The 16,418-nt window shown below is 46.9% G+C and overlaps 2 protein-coding genes across 3 annotated transcripts in view; one reads left to right on the forward strand and one right to left on the reverse strand.

Moving 5' to 3' along the window:
• Positions 1 to 2,027: 2,027 nt before the first annotated feature.
• On the forward strand, positions 2,028 to 9,320 carry LOC106812945 (cuticlin-1-like). Its single transcript, XM_014816956.1, has 11 exons — positions 2,028 to 2,593; positions 3,185 to 3,358; positions 4,185 to 4,378; positions 5,102 to 5,286; positions 5,408 to 5,559; positions 6,022 to 6,103; positions 6,377 to 6,467; positions 6,823 to 6,897; positions 7,498 to 7,661; positions 7,997 to 8,181; positions 8,734 to 9,320. Exons 3-11 carry the CDS (start codon positions 4,226 to 4,228, stop codon positions 8,949 to 8,951), a joined length of 1,305 nt encoding a protein of 434 aa, XP_014672442.1. The 5' UTR covers positions 2,028 to 2,593; positions 3,185 to 3,358; positions 4,185 to 4,225; the 3' UTR covers positions 8,952 to 9,320.
• Positions 9,311 to 16,418, reverse strand: part of LOC106812946 (persulfide dioxygenase ETHE1, mitochondrial-like) — a 43,445-nt gene continuing 36,337 nt past the window's right edge. Inside the window, exons 6-8 of one of the 2 annotated variants that reach the window (XM_014816958.1) lie at positions 11,185 to 11,274; positions 10,646 to 10,762; positions 9,311 to 10,015 (exon numbers count right to left, since the gene is read on the reverse strand). In XM_014816958.1, the coding sequence (XP_014672444.1) occupies positions 9,930 to 10,015; positions 10,646 to 10,762; positions 11,185 to 11,274 (293 nt within the window). In that variant the 3' untranslated portion in view covers positions 9,311 to 9,929. Of the gene's footprint in view, positions 10,016 to 10,645; positions 10,763 to 11,182; positions 11,275 to 11,566; positions 11,666 to 11,798; positions 11,983 to 16,418 lie in introns of those variants that run through there. The other variant, XM_014816957.1, reaches the window with a different exon arrangement.

A 16,418-nucleotide genomic window follows, 5' to 3' on the forward strand; every position in this document is an offset into this window, starting at 1 on the left:
GGACTCTTCATTCATTCGGGGAGATATACGAGAATGTGCGTTGTCTGTAATTTTATATCTTTCAGATTGTTTGCGTCACGATCCCTGTGAGCGAGAACAGATTTAGTGCAAAGGTAAAACACGAGTATAAGCACTGAAAATAAAATCTGGATCTGCCAGACTGGATATATATCCGCGTTTTATCTGATTTCTTCCCACCGTGCGTCTTGCAGGCTGATGAAATGTCAGTCAGATCGCGTTAGCTTGTAGTGATGTTCAGCCATGACCAGACTCGTTCAGGTCCCGGAAAATAACATACAATATTCATCAGTCTAATCCGATGAGATCCGCCAAGCCGTAAAACAGATATTAGATATGTTATGAGAAAATATGTATATATCACAAATTCACAATATAAGGATCAACATAATAATCATTGTTATGCTACTCCTGTTTATCAGCTTTATTATGTTACCTTTGTTTATTATTTTATTATGTATATAATATCAGGAGAGAATCATAATAGACTATATAGACTAGACCTAGAGTCTAGTCCTAGAGTCAAGTCCTAGAGTCTAAACCTAGACTAGACCTAGACTAATAATCTATTCACACCTGATAATATTCATCCTGACGGTATGACATCAACGCTTCCAGTTACTTACATGTGCACTTACTAATCTTCATAGCATTATTATTATCATTATATTTTATCTAATTTAGACTAACTCTTGTCGTTGCTGGCAGGGGTCCATTCATCACGTAGTCCAATCAGACGCGCCGCCACCGCCCACAGATATTGACTTTAACGATGACGACCGCCGCGTGTTCCATCTCAGCGTGCCGCCGCGGGAGCAGGGCGGCAAGGACGGCGGCGGTACGGCCAGCACGCCACCCGTCGACCCTTACGATGCCAACCCGCGACTGGGCATCGTTACTTTCGTCGAGAATGGACAGAACAAAATAGGCAAGCAGAATGGCACGAACGAACACCGGCAGAATGCCGGCGGGTCGCACACACGCGGCATGTACAGCGGGTCGTACGGAGGTATGCCAGCGGAGAGCAATCCCCACTCATCACGTACAGACAGCAACTCTCCACGTAGAAACGGCCCTCCTTTCGCGAATCGAGGCAGGAAACCGACGCACAGGGGCCCGTCAGATGGCGCCAGCGATGTATTCTACGGGAGCTATTTTAACATCAACGACAAGGATAACCTCGGTCCGGTATCGATCATAACAAACCCGCGCCCAGGCGACACCAGTAGTGGCTCCCGGGAGAAATCGCCACCTGCTTCGAGACAGGGTTCCTCCAGGGAAGAATCCAGAGGCGCGGGGTTCCGCACAAAGATGTCAAAAACCGGAATCCGGTCCAACCAGGCAGACAGCAGAGGAGCACGCCCCGAGAACATAGAGAGGGAAGACTCGGACGAGGCGCAGCCAGGCGAGGCCAAGGTCTCGAGAAAAAATTCCAATGTTGCCGATAGTGATCCGCGTGGTTACTTTGAAGAGGGACTGTACCCAGGAAGAGACGTGCCCTACCCAGGAAGAGACCGGCCTTTTCGTGGCAGAGAGGGGCCCTACCCAGGTGGGGAAAGACCATATCAGGGCGAGGAGGAAGGGCCCTATCCAGGTGGGGAAAGGCCATTCTTGGGAAGGGATGAGCCATATTCAGGGAGGGAGGGGCCATTTCCGGGACGAGAAGGCCCATTCCCAGGTAGAGACGGGCCATATCCTGGTATGGAAAGACCGTATCCAGGTGGGGAAAGACCGTATCCAGGTGGGGAAAGACCGTTTCCGGGAAGGGAAGAACCATACCCAGGGCGGGAGGGGCCATTCCCAGGGCGGGAGGGGCCATTCCCAGGACGGGACGGGCCATATCTGGGTGGGGAAGGGCCATACCCAGGTAAGGACGGGCCATATCCGGGTGGGGAAGGGCCATATCCAGGTAGGGACGGGCCATATCCGGGTGGGGAAGAACCATATCCAGGTGGGAAAAGGCCATATCAGGGTGGGGAAGGGCCATTCCCTGGGAGAGAGGAGCCTTACCCAGGAAGGGAAGAACCATTCCTAGCCAGAGAAGGGCCACACTCAAATAGAGAGGGCCCATACCCAGTGGGTGAACGGCATTTCTCGGGTGGCCCACCTCCTGGAGATGAGAGGGGTCCCCACTTTCAAGGCGGGCTGCCAGAACAACGTCCATATTTCCGGGATAAGGAACAGCCTGTGGGTGGAGGCCCGCGAGAGGGACCCTATCCGATAGACGAAGAAACATATCGTGGTAAACCATACGGACAAGGCGGCCAACGTCCGGACGACAGGACTCGGTATTCGGGCAAGGGCATCACCGTCAACGACCGGCGGGATCGGGAGCAACATCCCGGAGACGAGAGAGGGAGCCACCGTGAGCCTGCAGGGAGACCTGACGATAGAGCGCGCTATCCGCCGGAAGGGGAAAGACCACCATTTTACGGAGGCCCGCCGGGAGACCGCGATAATGGATTCGAAACGATATTAGGCGGTCATAATCCTGACGAGGATGGGAAAGATCCGTTAGATGGCTACGCGTATGACGGGCCCCGAAATAACGTGCATCAAGGCAGCGTCTATCCTGGTACGTATTTGTCATGTTTGCCATGCCTTCATTCTAAAATATGTTGATGTTTTTGCTATTATTTAGTTTCTTGAATGCCAGATATATGTAGTTTAGGTAGTTGCTAGCGTGCTGTAAATAGTACCACTGCATTCCTCATCTTTGAAAATGTAGGATTAGCCACCGGAATCAAGATTCTAGGTGGTCTAGAACCTGAGCTACCTCCATTCTAATCGCAATGTCGCGGTGGTCGTACTATGAGTGGTGACAAGGGTGTGCGTGTGGTGGTGGCTGTTGGTGCAGGTGCTGATGTGGTGGTGATGGTGGTGATGGTGGAGGCGGCGTCGTCGAAGGCATCGTCATCATCATTTTCGTCGTCGTTGACGTTATTAATTGTTACATTGTCGACATCATCATCGTAATCGCCATCGTCATCATTATCGTCGACGTCGTCATCCCTATATATCGTCCCAGTAGCAGTACACTAACTAGCAGTACACTAACTAGCAGTACACTAACTAGCAGTACACTGCTACTAGGACTGCACAGCAGTACACTGCTACTAGGACTGCACAGCAGTACGCTAAAGCTTGATATAACTTCAACACACAGGTAGGGACTCCCCCCAGTATGGCGACAGTTACGACATAGGCGGCAGTTCCGGACGAGGACGCGATGGTTACCGTGAAGACCGGCGGGGAGGCAGCGGCTACACTGACCCGTACAAGGGCGGCTCGTCGCGGGGCTACGTAGACTATACAGGCAACCACGTCGGAAAGGTCACAGGTAGTGTGTCCGCGGGTGTGTGTGTGTGCGTGTGTGCGCGCGCGTGCGTGCGTGCGTGTGCGTGCGTGCGTGCGTGCGTGTGCGTGCGTGCGTGTGTGTTTGTGTGCGTGCGTGCGTGCGTGCGTGCCTGTATGAGAAAATACGGCTTCTCTAACGACACAGGCCGATGCCACTGGTTTTGACAAATGAAGCCATAATTCTGTTATAGAGTTTAGTTTTAATATTAGTTTGGTAGGTAGAGTCAACACTCTGTTGTATATCCCGACGTACGTATAGCGTATTACCTGAACTATATACCCGCTACTTAGTTAGCGGAAATTCTCGTTGATGCTATAGTCTGCCTGTGAGCTCGTATGTTTAAAAAGCACGTTTATAAGATCAGATAAAAAATTAAGATCAGTCATTGGGAGAAATCATTAAGGAAGTTTCCACTCACTCAGTTGTAGTCGCTTATTGCGAGGTTAATCACTGATGTCGCGTGTTCAACACCCCTTCTTTGTATAAATCCATGGTGGTAGAAGCTACATTCGGCATGAGGCGTGATAACTTTCACCTCTTCAGGTGATCATTCCTGACCAGCAGTTCTTAACCTTTTTGTGTCATGCACTCCTTTGAGAATCTGATGAAAGCTACGGACCCCTCCCCAGAAAAATGCACATGAACACAAAATTTTGCATGCGCCTGGTTCACGGACCCCTTGAAGCCCATCACATTAACGGGGACCATGGACCACAGGTTAAGAACCCCTGCATGCTCTAGACAGTCCCCTGTAAATTCCGTATCTGCGGGTCATTCACTGTCTGCCCGCGTCCGTGCATGCATCTAGGTATTAACGTAGAGTGCAAACACGGAGACTATACCAAGTCGATGCACATCACGATTACGTTCGACGGCGTCTTTGACGGAAAGGTCTACGCTAAGGGTTACTACGACATCCCGCACTGCTCGGCTTACGGCACAGGTGCTGATTACGTCACGCTCGTGCTACCGCTAGACGGCTGTGGCATGGAAGAGATAACGGTAAGCACTCATGCACTATAAATGCCCCTATGGGCTTCTCCTAGCTCCTATATATAGCTCATTTATAGCGCCTATATATAGCTCATATATAACTCCTATATATAGCTCATATATATAGCTCATGTATAGCTCCTATATATAGCTCATATATCATATATAGCTCCTATATATATATCAGGAGTAGATAATAGGGATATGGTTCTTCATCTCAATATATCTGCTCGAAAAAACAACGAACGAACAACAGAAAAAAAGAAAAATTACGACAACATATCGCCCCATGACGACGATAACACCAACAACAACATCATCATCACTAACAACAACAACATCAAATATACCACTACAATACTAAAACAACATCAACAACAACAACAACACCGAGAACAACACCGACAACAACAACAACAACAAAAACAACAAATATACCACAACAATACTAAACCAACATCAACAACAACAACGACAACAACAACAACAAACATACCACAACAATACTAAAACAACAACAACAACAACAACAACAACAACAACAACAACAACAACAACAACAACAACAACAACAATAGAGCAGCGAAGGCTATAGTCGCACGAGAGCCACACATGAGAGCCGCACGATAGGCACACATGAGAGCCGCATGAGAGCCACACATGTGTGCGTGGAGTAGCAGGTTGCATGCACGCGAGGTGACTAACTGTATACATCTTACGTCGTTGATCCAGCATGACTTCGGAGCGTCGTCACGAGGCGATGACTACCACGGCTACGGAGTCTCCTACTCGACGACCATCATCGTCATGTTCCAGACGTACACGGGCGTGCTCGAGGAATGGGACAAGGTCTTCTCCGTCAAGTGCGACAACGACAAGCTGCCGGAGAAAGTGCTCAAGTTCGGCCTCGAAGTTCCGTAAGTGTACGAGGGAGTTGGCACGGGGTAGCATTGGTAGCATTTGGGGTAGCTTGAACAGGTAGCATTTGGGTGATTAATAATTAATTATAATTTCTTCTAACAATTAATGTTTGAACAGGGACGTTCACGCGACGGTTGTGCCGACATACAAAGCGAAGATCCCGGATGTTTACCTGTCTGTTGTTGGTGGCAAGGATATGTACGGACCGCCGACTACTAGTCTTTATGTAGGAGAACGCGCTGCTCTGCTCATCATAGCTCATGATACGTGTAAGTAAAGCATGCAGGAAAGAAAGACGGAAGCAATAACATAGGTAGCGATAGAATGGGGGAAGTGAAAGCGAACGAACGAGGGAGCGTGTGGGAGAGAGATGTGGATGGAGTGTGAGAGATAGAGAGAGAGAGAAACGGACAGAGGCAGAGAGAAAGAGAGAGAGAGAGAGAGAGAGAGAGAGAGAGAGAGAGAGAGGCAGAGAGAAAGAGAGAGAGAGAGAGAGAGAGAGAGAGAGAGAGAGAGAGAGAGAGAGAGAGAGAGAGAGAGAGAGAGAGAGAGAGAGAGAGAGAGGAAGGAACGGCAGAGATAGGGTTCACTTCGTGTTAACACAACGATTATTGCCAGCGCGAACGAAATAACAAATTGAGATCTATTCATATACAATTTACTCGCTGCCCCTTTTATATTGGGTTTACGGTATTGCACATAGAATGAGTGACTTTATTCTCGTATTACAGCGTACTACGACATAAAAGTGGTGAACTGTTATGCACACGACGGAAAGAATAGACATAAGATTCTACTTATTGATAACAACGGGTAAGTTTGCCATAACCGTGGTGACACATAACCTTTAACGCACGCACGCACGCATGCACGCACCCACGCACGCACGCATGCACGCACGCACGCACGCACGCACGCACGCACGCACGCACGCACGCACACACACACACACATACACGCACATTATGCGCACACGTAGACCTACACACGCCTGCCCGCGCACGCAGGCATATCTCTGCATTATACTTGTGATATTGATGAAGGAAAACATAAGTATATGCATGCATGCTACTCTGTTTCGTACAGGTGTCCGGCTGCGCAAAAGATTATCGGAGCTGTACAGAAGGACACAGACCAGCCTGGCTACGGGAAGAGCGCCTACTATGCATACTTCAAGGTCAGGTGTAATAGAGATCACGAGGTAGTATAGGGGTAAGGGGGTCCTGAAGTAGGTTAGTGTCTAGGTTAGGTAGGGTTAGGAATGCGCATGTACCTATACATCGCCATAAGAGATCTATTTCTTATTATTTATTTTTGTTAGATATAGGAATTTCGCTGAACTTATTCCTTAATATGTCAAGTATTTTCATGTAACATGCAATTTTAACATCAGTCAATATCTTTTATGACATGTTCAATTTTGTCAGATGTGCACCGACTCGTATTTCTAAAATTCATGCCGCTTGCAATTGGCTGTGTCCGCTATGTCGATACACATAATAATTAGGTTATCATTTACTCCGCAATTACAGGCTTTCAAGTTTCCCGACAACAACAACGTGTACTTCCAATGTTCAGTGAGAATTTGTCATCAGCAATGTGATGTGGTAAGTCTAGTCTGAGCGTGGATCCAAAGCAGGGCCGTAAGCTATTCAAATTCCTAGGTGGGGGGGGGGCAATGATGAGCGACGGGCGCAGCTCTTGATAGACGTCCGTATAGTGTGGTAGGGGTGAGTCTGAGACAAGGCTTTCACGGATAAATGACCAAAAAAATAACGTTAGGGTCATTTACGATTATTAGCTAAGCTTATTTCTTAATTTTGCTCCAAAATCTAGGGAGGGCAGCTGCCTCCTTGCCCCCTCACAGGCTACAGCCCTGCATAAGGGAGGTTGTCCCGTGGGTTAGGAACCCTATTTTGTGACTGCAGGACTGCCTTTTATCCAATATGGGCAAGAATTCCTCCCAGTTGAAATAGAATAAAGTACTTCAAAACACAGTGTGTGTGTGCGTGCGTGCGTGCGTGCGTGCGTGCGTGCGTGTGTGTGTGTGTTTGTGTGCGTCTCTATGTGAGTCTGTGTGTGTGCGTGCGTGCGTGCGTGCGTGTGCGTGTGTGTTTGTGTGCGTCTCTCTGTGTGTTTGCGTGTGTGCGTGTGTGCGTGTGTGCGTGCGTGTATTTACAATGATAAAACACTCACGATCTCTGCAGCATTCATGTAGAGACAAATACGGCGGCAGTGGTTACGGCTCTGACCGCCGCAATGATGGCTACGGAAATGATGTATACGGAGGAGGAGGCGGTGGTGGGTACGGTGAGGACGACCGCTACGGATACGGCAGCGATTCAGGTGGATACGCCGACATACTCTACAGGTGAACGGAACAGGAACTGACTTTTAATTTAAAAGCAAACAATTAAATTTCATGCCATTATAACTAGTTGCCGATTGTCGAATACAAATTGCTAATCTGCATGTACGTTATCAAATGTCGGATTTCGACACGGAAGAACGTATTTGTATATATTCTCTTTACGCGAGTTTGTGCGTCTAAATTTTTATTTATAGTTCTTTTGAATATTTCTATGATCAAACGTATAAGCATGTTGATGCTGTAGGCCCCTACACTCTTCACGTATGCAAGCTTGTTGGTGTCATTTATGCTCAGCCGGTTCGCATGTCATTACATACTACCCCTCGCTCTTCCAGGCGCAAGCGGAACGTTGAGGACCTTCACCACGGTCTACCGGAGTTCTGGAACGGTACGGTATTGTTCGGTAACCATAGCGACGACTCGGCTGCGAACTTGACGGGAATAGTGGAGGACGAGAGGGAGGTGTCGCGTGGCATAACCATCGTCATGCCGGGAGAGGAAGAGGCCGAGATTACCGAACGTAAGCATACAAGCTAGCTGTTCGTTGCTACACGAGATAATTGACATACACACGGACGCTGACAGCTCTCGGCTTATATGTCTGTCAAGCTGTTCATTGCTGCATGAGATAATTAACATACACACGGACGATGACAGCTCTCGGCTTAATCAGATTCTGTCTGCCAACCTGTTTGTTCGTGCGTGCATCCATCCATCCATCCATCTACCCATCCATCCAACCTATATATAACCAACTACTCATTCAATATATATCCCTAACCCAGGCTATATAACTAAGGCAGGGGTTCTTAACCTGTGGCCCATGGACTCCTTTGGGGTCCGTGGATGGGCGTCAGGGGTCCGTGAACCAGGCGGATAAAAATTCTGTGTTCATGTGCTTATGTGCATTTTTCTGGGGAGGGGTCCGTAGCTTTCACCAGATTCTCAAAGGGGTAGGGGTGCGTGACTCAAAAAAAAGTTGAGAACTATTGCATTAAGGCATCAAGCGACCCGATACATAAACGTCTTGCGTTGAGTACACCGTCAAGAAAACCTCCTCCTATTTCTTCAGTGAAAGCGCACAACCGCTGGCCGGCGGAGGTGACGGGGGTCTGCGTGGATCGTGTTGCGCTGTACGGAGCCGCGGCCGGCGCCGGCAGCGTCATCGTAATCCTCATCGTCGCAACCGTCATCTTCTACTCGCGGCTGAACACGCTCCGTAACATGCAGCACCGCAAGCAGGCCGAAGACAGGATACTCGAGAAGAAACATCGCAGAATGCAGCGATAGTAGATGCACCTGTCCACTTCACATCGCATATACAAGACAGATGGATGGATAGATGGATGAATGGATGGTCATAAATTGGATGGATGGATGGATTGATGAATGGATATATAGTCACGTTTAAGATATCAACGGTGGCCACATTTAGAATAATGATGGTGAACGAACGAATCATCCACTACTGCCCCCGGTCAGCAAGATAATAAAAGGACCATGTACAATTGTATACGGTCTTTGATTATATATATATATATATAGTGAGAGAGCAAACCTACTACTATTATTATTATAAGTGTACAGTATTGCGTAGTGAATTAAGTCCTTCATATGTCCATAAGTTATGATAATATAAAATAAACCTGTTTCCATATATCATTTTATTATTGCTTTTACGAGTATACGTACATTTGTAATACACGGTTTAAGTATGGCGTCAATGGTTAGGTATGGGTTAATAGCTAAAACATTAAAGCATGCTATAATTGCAAACACTACATTCATATCACAATATTTGGAAATGTAGTTCAGTGCACTCAGCCATCAACGTATATAGTAAAAAACCTACTTAGTTCTTGAGCTCTGCCTAAAATATTAACATTAATCCAATAACCTGTACCCAACACAATTTACAACGAGGACCACTGTACCGTGCTTCCATCTGTACTGCACGTTTTAAAACATTGCTTTCATCAATTACCTAGATGCATCAAATTTTTACTGCAAATTTAGTTTTCATAACTATTTTCCAGACGTGCATTTTCTCAAGCGTTTGCGTTCGTGAGATATTCCTGCCAACAAGATAGTCTAAAATGCATGTTTTCGACAAATAACAGACGTGACGTGCTAATCACAGCATTCAATAAATAAGCAGTATTACTGCTAGAAATCAAACACACTAGGTATAAATTAATATACCATCATATAAAAACAGAAGTGCAGGAAAAGGGTTCGCAAAGGTTTAAACATCTTCATTCTATCAACTTAGGTTTTTGACTGCTGTTCGGTTTGGTCTTTCACCGATAGAAGTTCCTGAAGGCCACACACCAGGTTTAGTGGTAATGCACGATCTGAAATACATAAACCACCTCATGTTATAAAACCAGTCTATATCACAGGATCGTCAATAGGTTTACTGAAGAGGAGCAAACCTCAATGATGGAAGATATGCGAGTATTCGTTTTGTTTAAAATAAGAGAATAGTAGCTGAATAAACCTAGGCAGATGAGGCTGACCAGATATATATGAGAGACAACAGGCTTAGTCCCCTTAAAACAAGAGTTCAGAGCACCTCTTATTCCCTGTCGATTAAACAGATGTAAGAATACCTCAGTGGCTCTATGTGAAAACTTTTAAAACTCAGACGTCACACATCTAAAGACTTAGCCATTAGTGTAAAGGGCCGGACACACTAGGAGATTTTAATGCGATCTAATCGGGCGACTTTATTGCCCGATAATATCGCGCGATAGGAGTCGAGTGGACACATCACGCGATTTAGTCGCGCGACTGAAATAATCGCCCGATAATATCAAAACGTTTTGATCGATGCGATTGAATCGGGCGACTAAATCGGCAGCGACTGACTGGACACATTAGGCGATTTTCACCGGCGATTGAGTCGCCCGACTGAGTCGCCCGATAAAATCGCCTAGTGTGTCCGGCCCTTAACTGGTCCCATGCGACCTACGGTCACCTACCTATCTGCGCAGGGTATGGCAGCCCTAGGTTTGCCATTATCTGCTCGAACTGCTCAACCGTCTTTGTCAACCTTTTATTATGTGTACGTTCTTTTTCTACGGAGGTTACTGTTTGACCTGAAAACGCATTCAATGAACACGTGCCATCATAAGCACAATGCCTCACAACTTATCCAGCGCCATCACAATGTTACTGCCAACAAAGCTTGCAAATCAATTGAAAACGTTGTCGTTTGTTATCTGCTTCACCTACATTTGTGCCCAATCCCTTGTAGTTCAACATAGCAAGCTACTAATCTATGCATTTGATCTAGTTCCCTTGTGTGGTATTACGTGTATATATATATCCCTGTTGAACTCCACTAGTCTATTATATCAAACATTCGTTTATTGTGATTTAGAGTATATTGTCATGTAGTGAAACTTAGTATGAATAAATGCTAAATGATGCACATAGGCACACAGGCACATGCACACAGACACACAGACATACAGAGCCATACGTGTAATTATCGCAGTTGGTTTATATCTCTACATACCTGTGTAGTCATGAGCAGGATATAGAAGATACTCATTGGGCAGACTGAATATCTGCTGATGTACTGAATTGTAGAGTGTTCTGGGGTTACCTGAACATTACAAATACTTACTTACTAGGTGAAAAGCAAAACAAGTCAACTGACCTTTACTGCTACCACTTTTTCTTTTTTTATATCAAAATATTAAAGATATAGAATTGCTCAAATACCAAATAAAATGCTGGAAGGAAAAGCAAAGGTGAGTGACTGTGCAGACTGATGGTAATGCAGACTCTTTATAGTAATCTCTGTAAACTTGTATAGGGCAACCATAGAGACAATGCAGAGCATGAAACCCATAAATAAATGAAGAACATGGTAGAAATGTAAAAAAACAGCTTACCTTGCTGAAAGTCTGACCGACCACAACCTCGCACAAGCAATGCATCCCCAGTGAAAGCCATCATATACTGATGCAGATGCAGCACATATGTAAGGCACCCTATAAATACAAGACACTGCAGGTTTTACACTGTTAGAACATTAAGAAATCATACCTTAGACTTCACTTCGCTATGTGATGAAACAGTTGTAACAGATGCGAAAAGAGGAAAAAAGCATGTGCGTGCTCATACCATTTGTGTGTCCAGGAGTGGCTCTGACTTCTAGATTGAGCCCTCCAACCGACACCTTGTCTCTGTGTTTAACGTAAATGTCTGCTTTACCACCACTGAGCTCCGACAGAACACTTCTGCACTGCGGAAAAGTCTTCTCCAGCAATCCTGTTCCCGTCACATGGTCCGCATGTATATGTGTTTACTAAAATATACAATTTTTTGAAATATTGAATGCAAACACTACAGGTAATTAAACTTACATAAGAAATGCAAAGATATGTGAATAACAAAATAATTCTCATCTCATGTTGAATACTGCAGCAGCAGTATATATATATATATATATATCAAGAGCTAATAATATTTATTAGCTCTTCATATATATATATATATTAATTAGTGTAAGCGTGCAACAGTGGAGCCGCGAGGGCAATTAATTATTGGCGCTGGCAGCGTATATGGAATTGCACGTAGGATTTGGACGGAATTTACAGGAAACTGTCGGCAATAATAGGTGAAAGAGAGTATAGAAACATTATGAATTTGGTAGTAAATAGATTTCGTGTTTAGTTAGCATTATATTTTATTGAAACGCTTCAAGTGCCTGTGGCCGTCATGGGAACGTACGTGCACAACTTATGGCCGAGCGCATACGCAGTACATCGCTGTTAGCACGATAACCAGTCTATAAATAGGTCCAAGAGCTAGGTTCTGAATAGGTTCCAAATTCCAGCGTAGTTTTACCGTTCAAATTGGTACCTCGCACCGTTTCCGTGCATCTGCGCATGCTCAGTGCGATCGCTCGGTCACGACCAAAGCCAGGGATATTTGCAGGAGTAAATAATAATAGATTATATCAGGCGTGAATCGAGACAGGACTGAGCATTGGTTGTTTGATGCCAGCGAAATTGGTTGATAGTTTGCTGTTTGAAAATCCAGAGACATAACCTCAGTCATAGCAGGGCTGCCAACATTGGGTGATAGGTGAGAGTGAGATGCGAGGGAGCGAAGTGACCGAGGGGGGCGTGAGAGGGGGGTTTCCCCCCTCTCACGGTAGGAAGCTTTTCCATTTTATAACTTCAATTTGTGCAATTTGGTGCATACTAGTGACTGTTTTCAGATTTTTTTTTGCTGTGCATGAGATATTTCAGCGTTTTATTCTTGAAGGGATATTCATGCGTGAGATATCTCAGCATTTTTTTTTGCTGTGCGTGAGATATTGTAAAGGACCGGACACACTAGGCGATTAAATCGGGCGACGAAATCGCCGTGAAATCGCCTAGTATGTCTACTCAATCGCCGCCGATTTCATCGCATAGATCAAAACGTTTTGATATTATCGGGCGATTTTGTCGCCCGATTTCATCGCCTAGTGTGTCCGGGGCCGGCGATAAAATCGCCCGATTGTACAATTCATCAGCCAATCAGAGTTGTTCAATGATACTGACGTAATAGCGATGTTTCATGTTTAGTATGTCATGTCATGTAATAGCGATGCACGCATGCACGCACGCATGTGTACGTGCACACGCACGCACACACTCATGCACGCACGTGTACGTGCACACGCACGCATGCACGCACGTGTACCTGCAGGCCCGCGTAGCCAGCTTTACTATTGGGGGGTTCGTTTTTCAATGTGACAATTGCGTCGGCAGGGCGTGTACAGGATTTTACCAGGGGGGTCTAACCGTAACCCAAGTTGCGAACACGCGAAGAGGGGGTCTGGGCCCTCCCCAGAATTTTTTTAAATTACACCCTCAGATGCGTTTTCTGCGCGAGCAAGGGGGGGGGTCCAGACTCCCTGGACCCCCCCTGTACACGCCCCTGCTCGGGCGCGAAGCGACCAGGCGGGGGAGGGTGGGAGGGGGGTGTTCACTGTTCACCCTCCCGCACGATGGAGATTTTGCAATTATTACACTAAAATGGAGCGACCTGAGTGAAATTCTGCAATTAAAAAAAAAATTTTGCTTGGGGGAGCTGCGGGAGGGGGTTCGTTCGAACCCCGCCGAACCCCCCCCCCCCCTGGCTACGGGCCTGCATACAAATGCTCTTCAAGATATAGTCGTAGAAATAAAAATTTAATTAATGTTTTATCAACATATACCAACGAGTGCATATGTAGCTTATTAAATCTAGTTCCAGATAATTACACAGGTATAATTCTGTTTACTAGTTGAGTAGTTGTATAATTATACTGTGCCGAAGATGTGAGGCCCTGTCTATCCAGTCGCCAGCTCAGCACAATGTCTCGCTAGAAAACAAGTTGCATTGATCTCTAATAGGTGCGGAGGCCATTCTATGGTTATAGTTTCACTTCAAATCGACTGTAAATTTTACAAAAGTAAAGATCTCACTATCGAACTGAATATGCGTTTTCCGTTGTAAGTATCGTGTTATCTCTGTTATTTTATTACTTGTGACTTCATATAGTAGGATATACCAGGCATGGAACATCGTGATACCACGTATATACACGTGTATCTCATGCTTTTTCCGCATCTCTCTCATAATCAATATATCATTATTAATCAAGGGACAGTGTGCATTCATTATTTATCCCGAAAGAAAAGAGAACCTAATATTCTAAAATTATCAACCTTTTCTACTGCAATCCACGAGTTAGTCTGTCATTTCAAAAATTTGGGAGTTCTTCTTTTTCGGAGCAGCACTTTGTGTGAATCACTTTTGTTATGACTATGACAGGGCTGCAACTCTCACGCATTCACCGTGAGACTCACGCATTTTGACCACATCTCACGCTCTCACGCTGATCTTAAAGGGCCGGACACACTAGGCCAGGGGTGGCAAACTGCGGCCCTCTACGGGGTTCTGTGCAGCCGCAGAACTGCCAGCAAATAAAAAAATAAAAATTTTAAAATAATATTTTTTTTTTTTAAATCAATAAATTTTTGTGAAGTCAACATGTTTGTGATTGGACCGAGGCTGACTTTTTCAGTGTCATACAGATTAGTGTTCTATTGTCTCTGGTTCGCTCTGCAATGCCATTTCAGCTAATTATGGTCCAGAGATGGCACCCTTGAGGCGAAACGCACGTATTACTTAGAGCACACCGCCCGATTTAAAAAGTGTGGCCTTTGACTTTTCATGGCCACTGATGCAGCCCTCGCTTTGAAAAGTTTGCCCACAACTGCACTAGGCGATAAATCGGGCGATAAAATCGGGCGACAAAATCGCCGCTTCTATCGCGCGGTCGAGTGGACACACTAGGGATTAAATCGGGCCATTAAATCGCCGGTGAATAAGTCGTGCATGCATGTGCACGTAGACGTGCGTGCGTGAGTGCGCACGTAACCTGCGTGCATTCATGCGTGCGTGCGTGTGTATGTAAACGTACGTGCATGCGTGCGTGCCGTGCGTGGGGGCGTGTGCACGTATACGTGCGTGCGTGCGTACATGTGTGCGTGTGCACGTGCGCGTGCGTGCGTGTGCAATACACGTGCGTTGCGTGCGTGTGTACGTACCACGTGCGTGCGTGCGTGCGTGTGCAAGTACACGTGCGTGCGTGCGTGTGTACGTACCACGTGCGTGCGTGTGTACGTACACGCTGCGTGCGTGTGTACGTACACGTGCGTGCTGCGTGCGTGCGTGCGTCGTGCACGTTCACCTGCGTGCATGCGTGCGTGCGTACGTGCTGCGTGCGTGTGCAGGTACACGTTCGTGCGTGCGTGCGTGCGTGTGTGCATGTGTGCGTGCGTGCGTGCGTACGTGCGTGTGTGTGCAGGTACACGTGCGTGCATGCATGTGCACGTAGACGTGTCGCGTGCGTGTGCACGTACACGTTCGTGCGTGTGCAGCGTACACGTGCGGGCATGCGTGCGTGCGTGTGCACGTACACGTGCGTGCATGAGTGTGTGCGTGCGTGCGTGCGTGCAGCGCTATTCGATGACATACTAACATGAAACATCGCTATTACGTCAGTATCATTTAACAACTCTGATTGCTGATGAATTGTAAATCGGTCGATTTATCGCCGGCCCGGACACACTAGGCCGACAAATCGGGCGACAAAATCGCCCGATAATATCAAACACGTTTGTTGATCTATGCGATGAAACGCGGCGATTGAGTGGACACCTAGGCGATTTCAGGGCGATTTCATCGCCCATTTCATCGCGCGAGTCGAGTGGACACACTAGGCGATTAAATCGCCGGTGATAAGTCGTACATGCATGTGCCGTAGCCGTGCGTGCGTGCGTGTGCACGTACACCTGCGTGCATTCATGCGTGCGTGCGTGTGTATGTAAACGTGCGTGCATGCGTGCGTGTGTGCGTGTGCACGTAGACGTGCGTGCGTGCGTGCGTGCGTGCGTGCGTGTGCAAGTACACGTGCGTGCGTGCGTGTGTGCGTGTCTACGTACTACGTGCTGTGGTGCGTGCGTGCGTGCGTGCGTGTGCACTTACACGTGCGTACATGCGTGCGTGCAGGTGAACGTACACGTGCGTGCCTGCGTGGGTGTGTGCGTGCGTGCGTGCGTACGTGCTGCGTGCGTGTGCACGTTCACACTGCGTGCATGCGTGCGTGCGTAGTGCCTGCGTGCTGTGCAGGTACACGTTCGTGCGTGCGTGCGTGCGTGTGTGCATGTGTGCGTGCGTGCGTGCGTGCGTGCGTTGTTG

This window comes from Priapulus caudatus, unplaced genomic scaffold (genome assembly GCF_000485595.1).
Source record: "Priapulus caudatus unplaced genomic scaffold, Priapulus_caudatus-5.0.1 Scaffold704, whole genome shotgun sequence".
Lineage (NCBI taxonomy): Eukaryota > Metazoa > Priapulida > Priapulimorpha > Priapulimorphida > Priapulidae > Priapulus > Priapulus caudatus.

What these genes read in the sequence shown, in the direction of transcription:
- LOC106812945 (XM_014816956.1), top strand. Translation starts at nt 4,226, where the DNA reads ATGCACATCACGATTACGTTCGACGGCGTCTTTGACGGAAAGGTCTAC. An exon ending in GTGGCATGGAAGAGATAACG is followed by an intron (nt 4,379 to 5,101) that starts GTAAGCACTCAT and finishes TCGTTGATCCAG; the next exon opens with CATGACTTCGGAGCGTCGTC. An exon ending in AGAGGCCGAGATTACCGAAC is followed by an intron (nt 8,182 to 8,733) that starts GTAAGCATACAA and finishes CTATTTCTTCAG; the next exon opens with TGAAAGCGCACAACCGCTGG.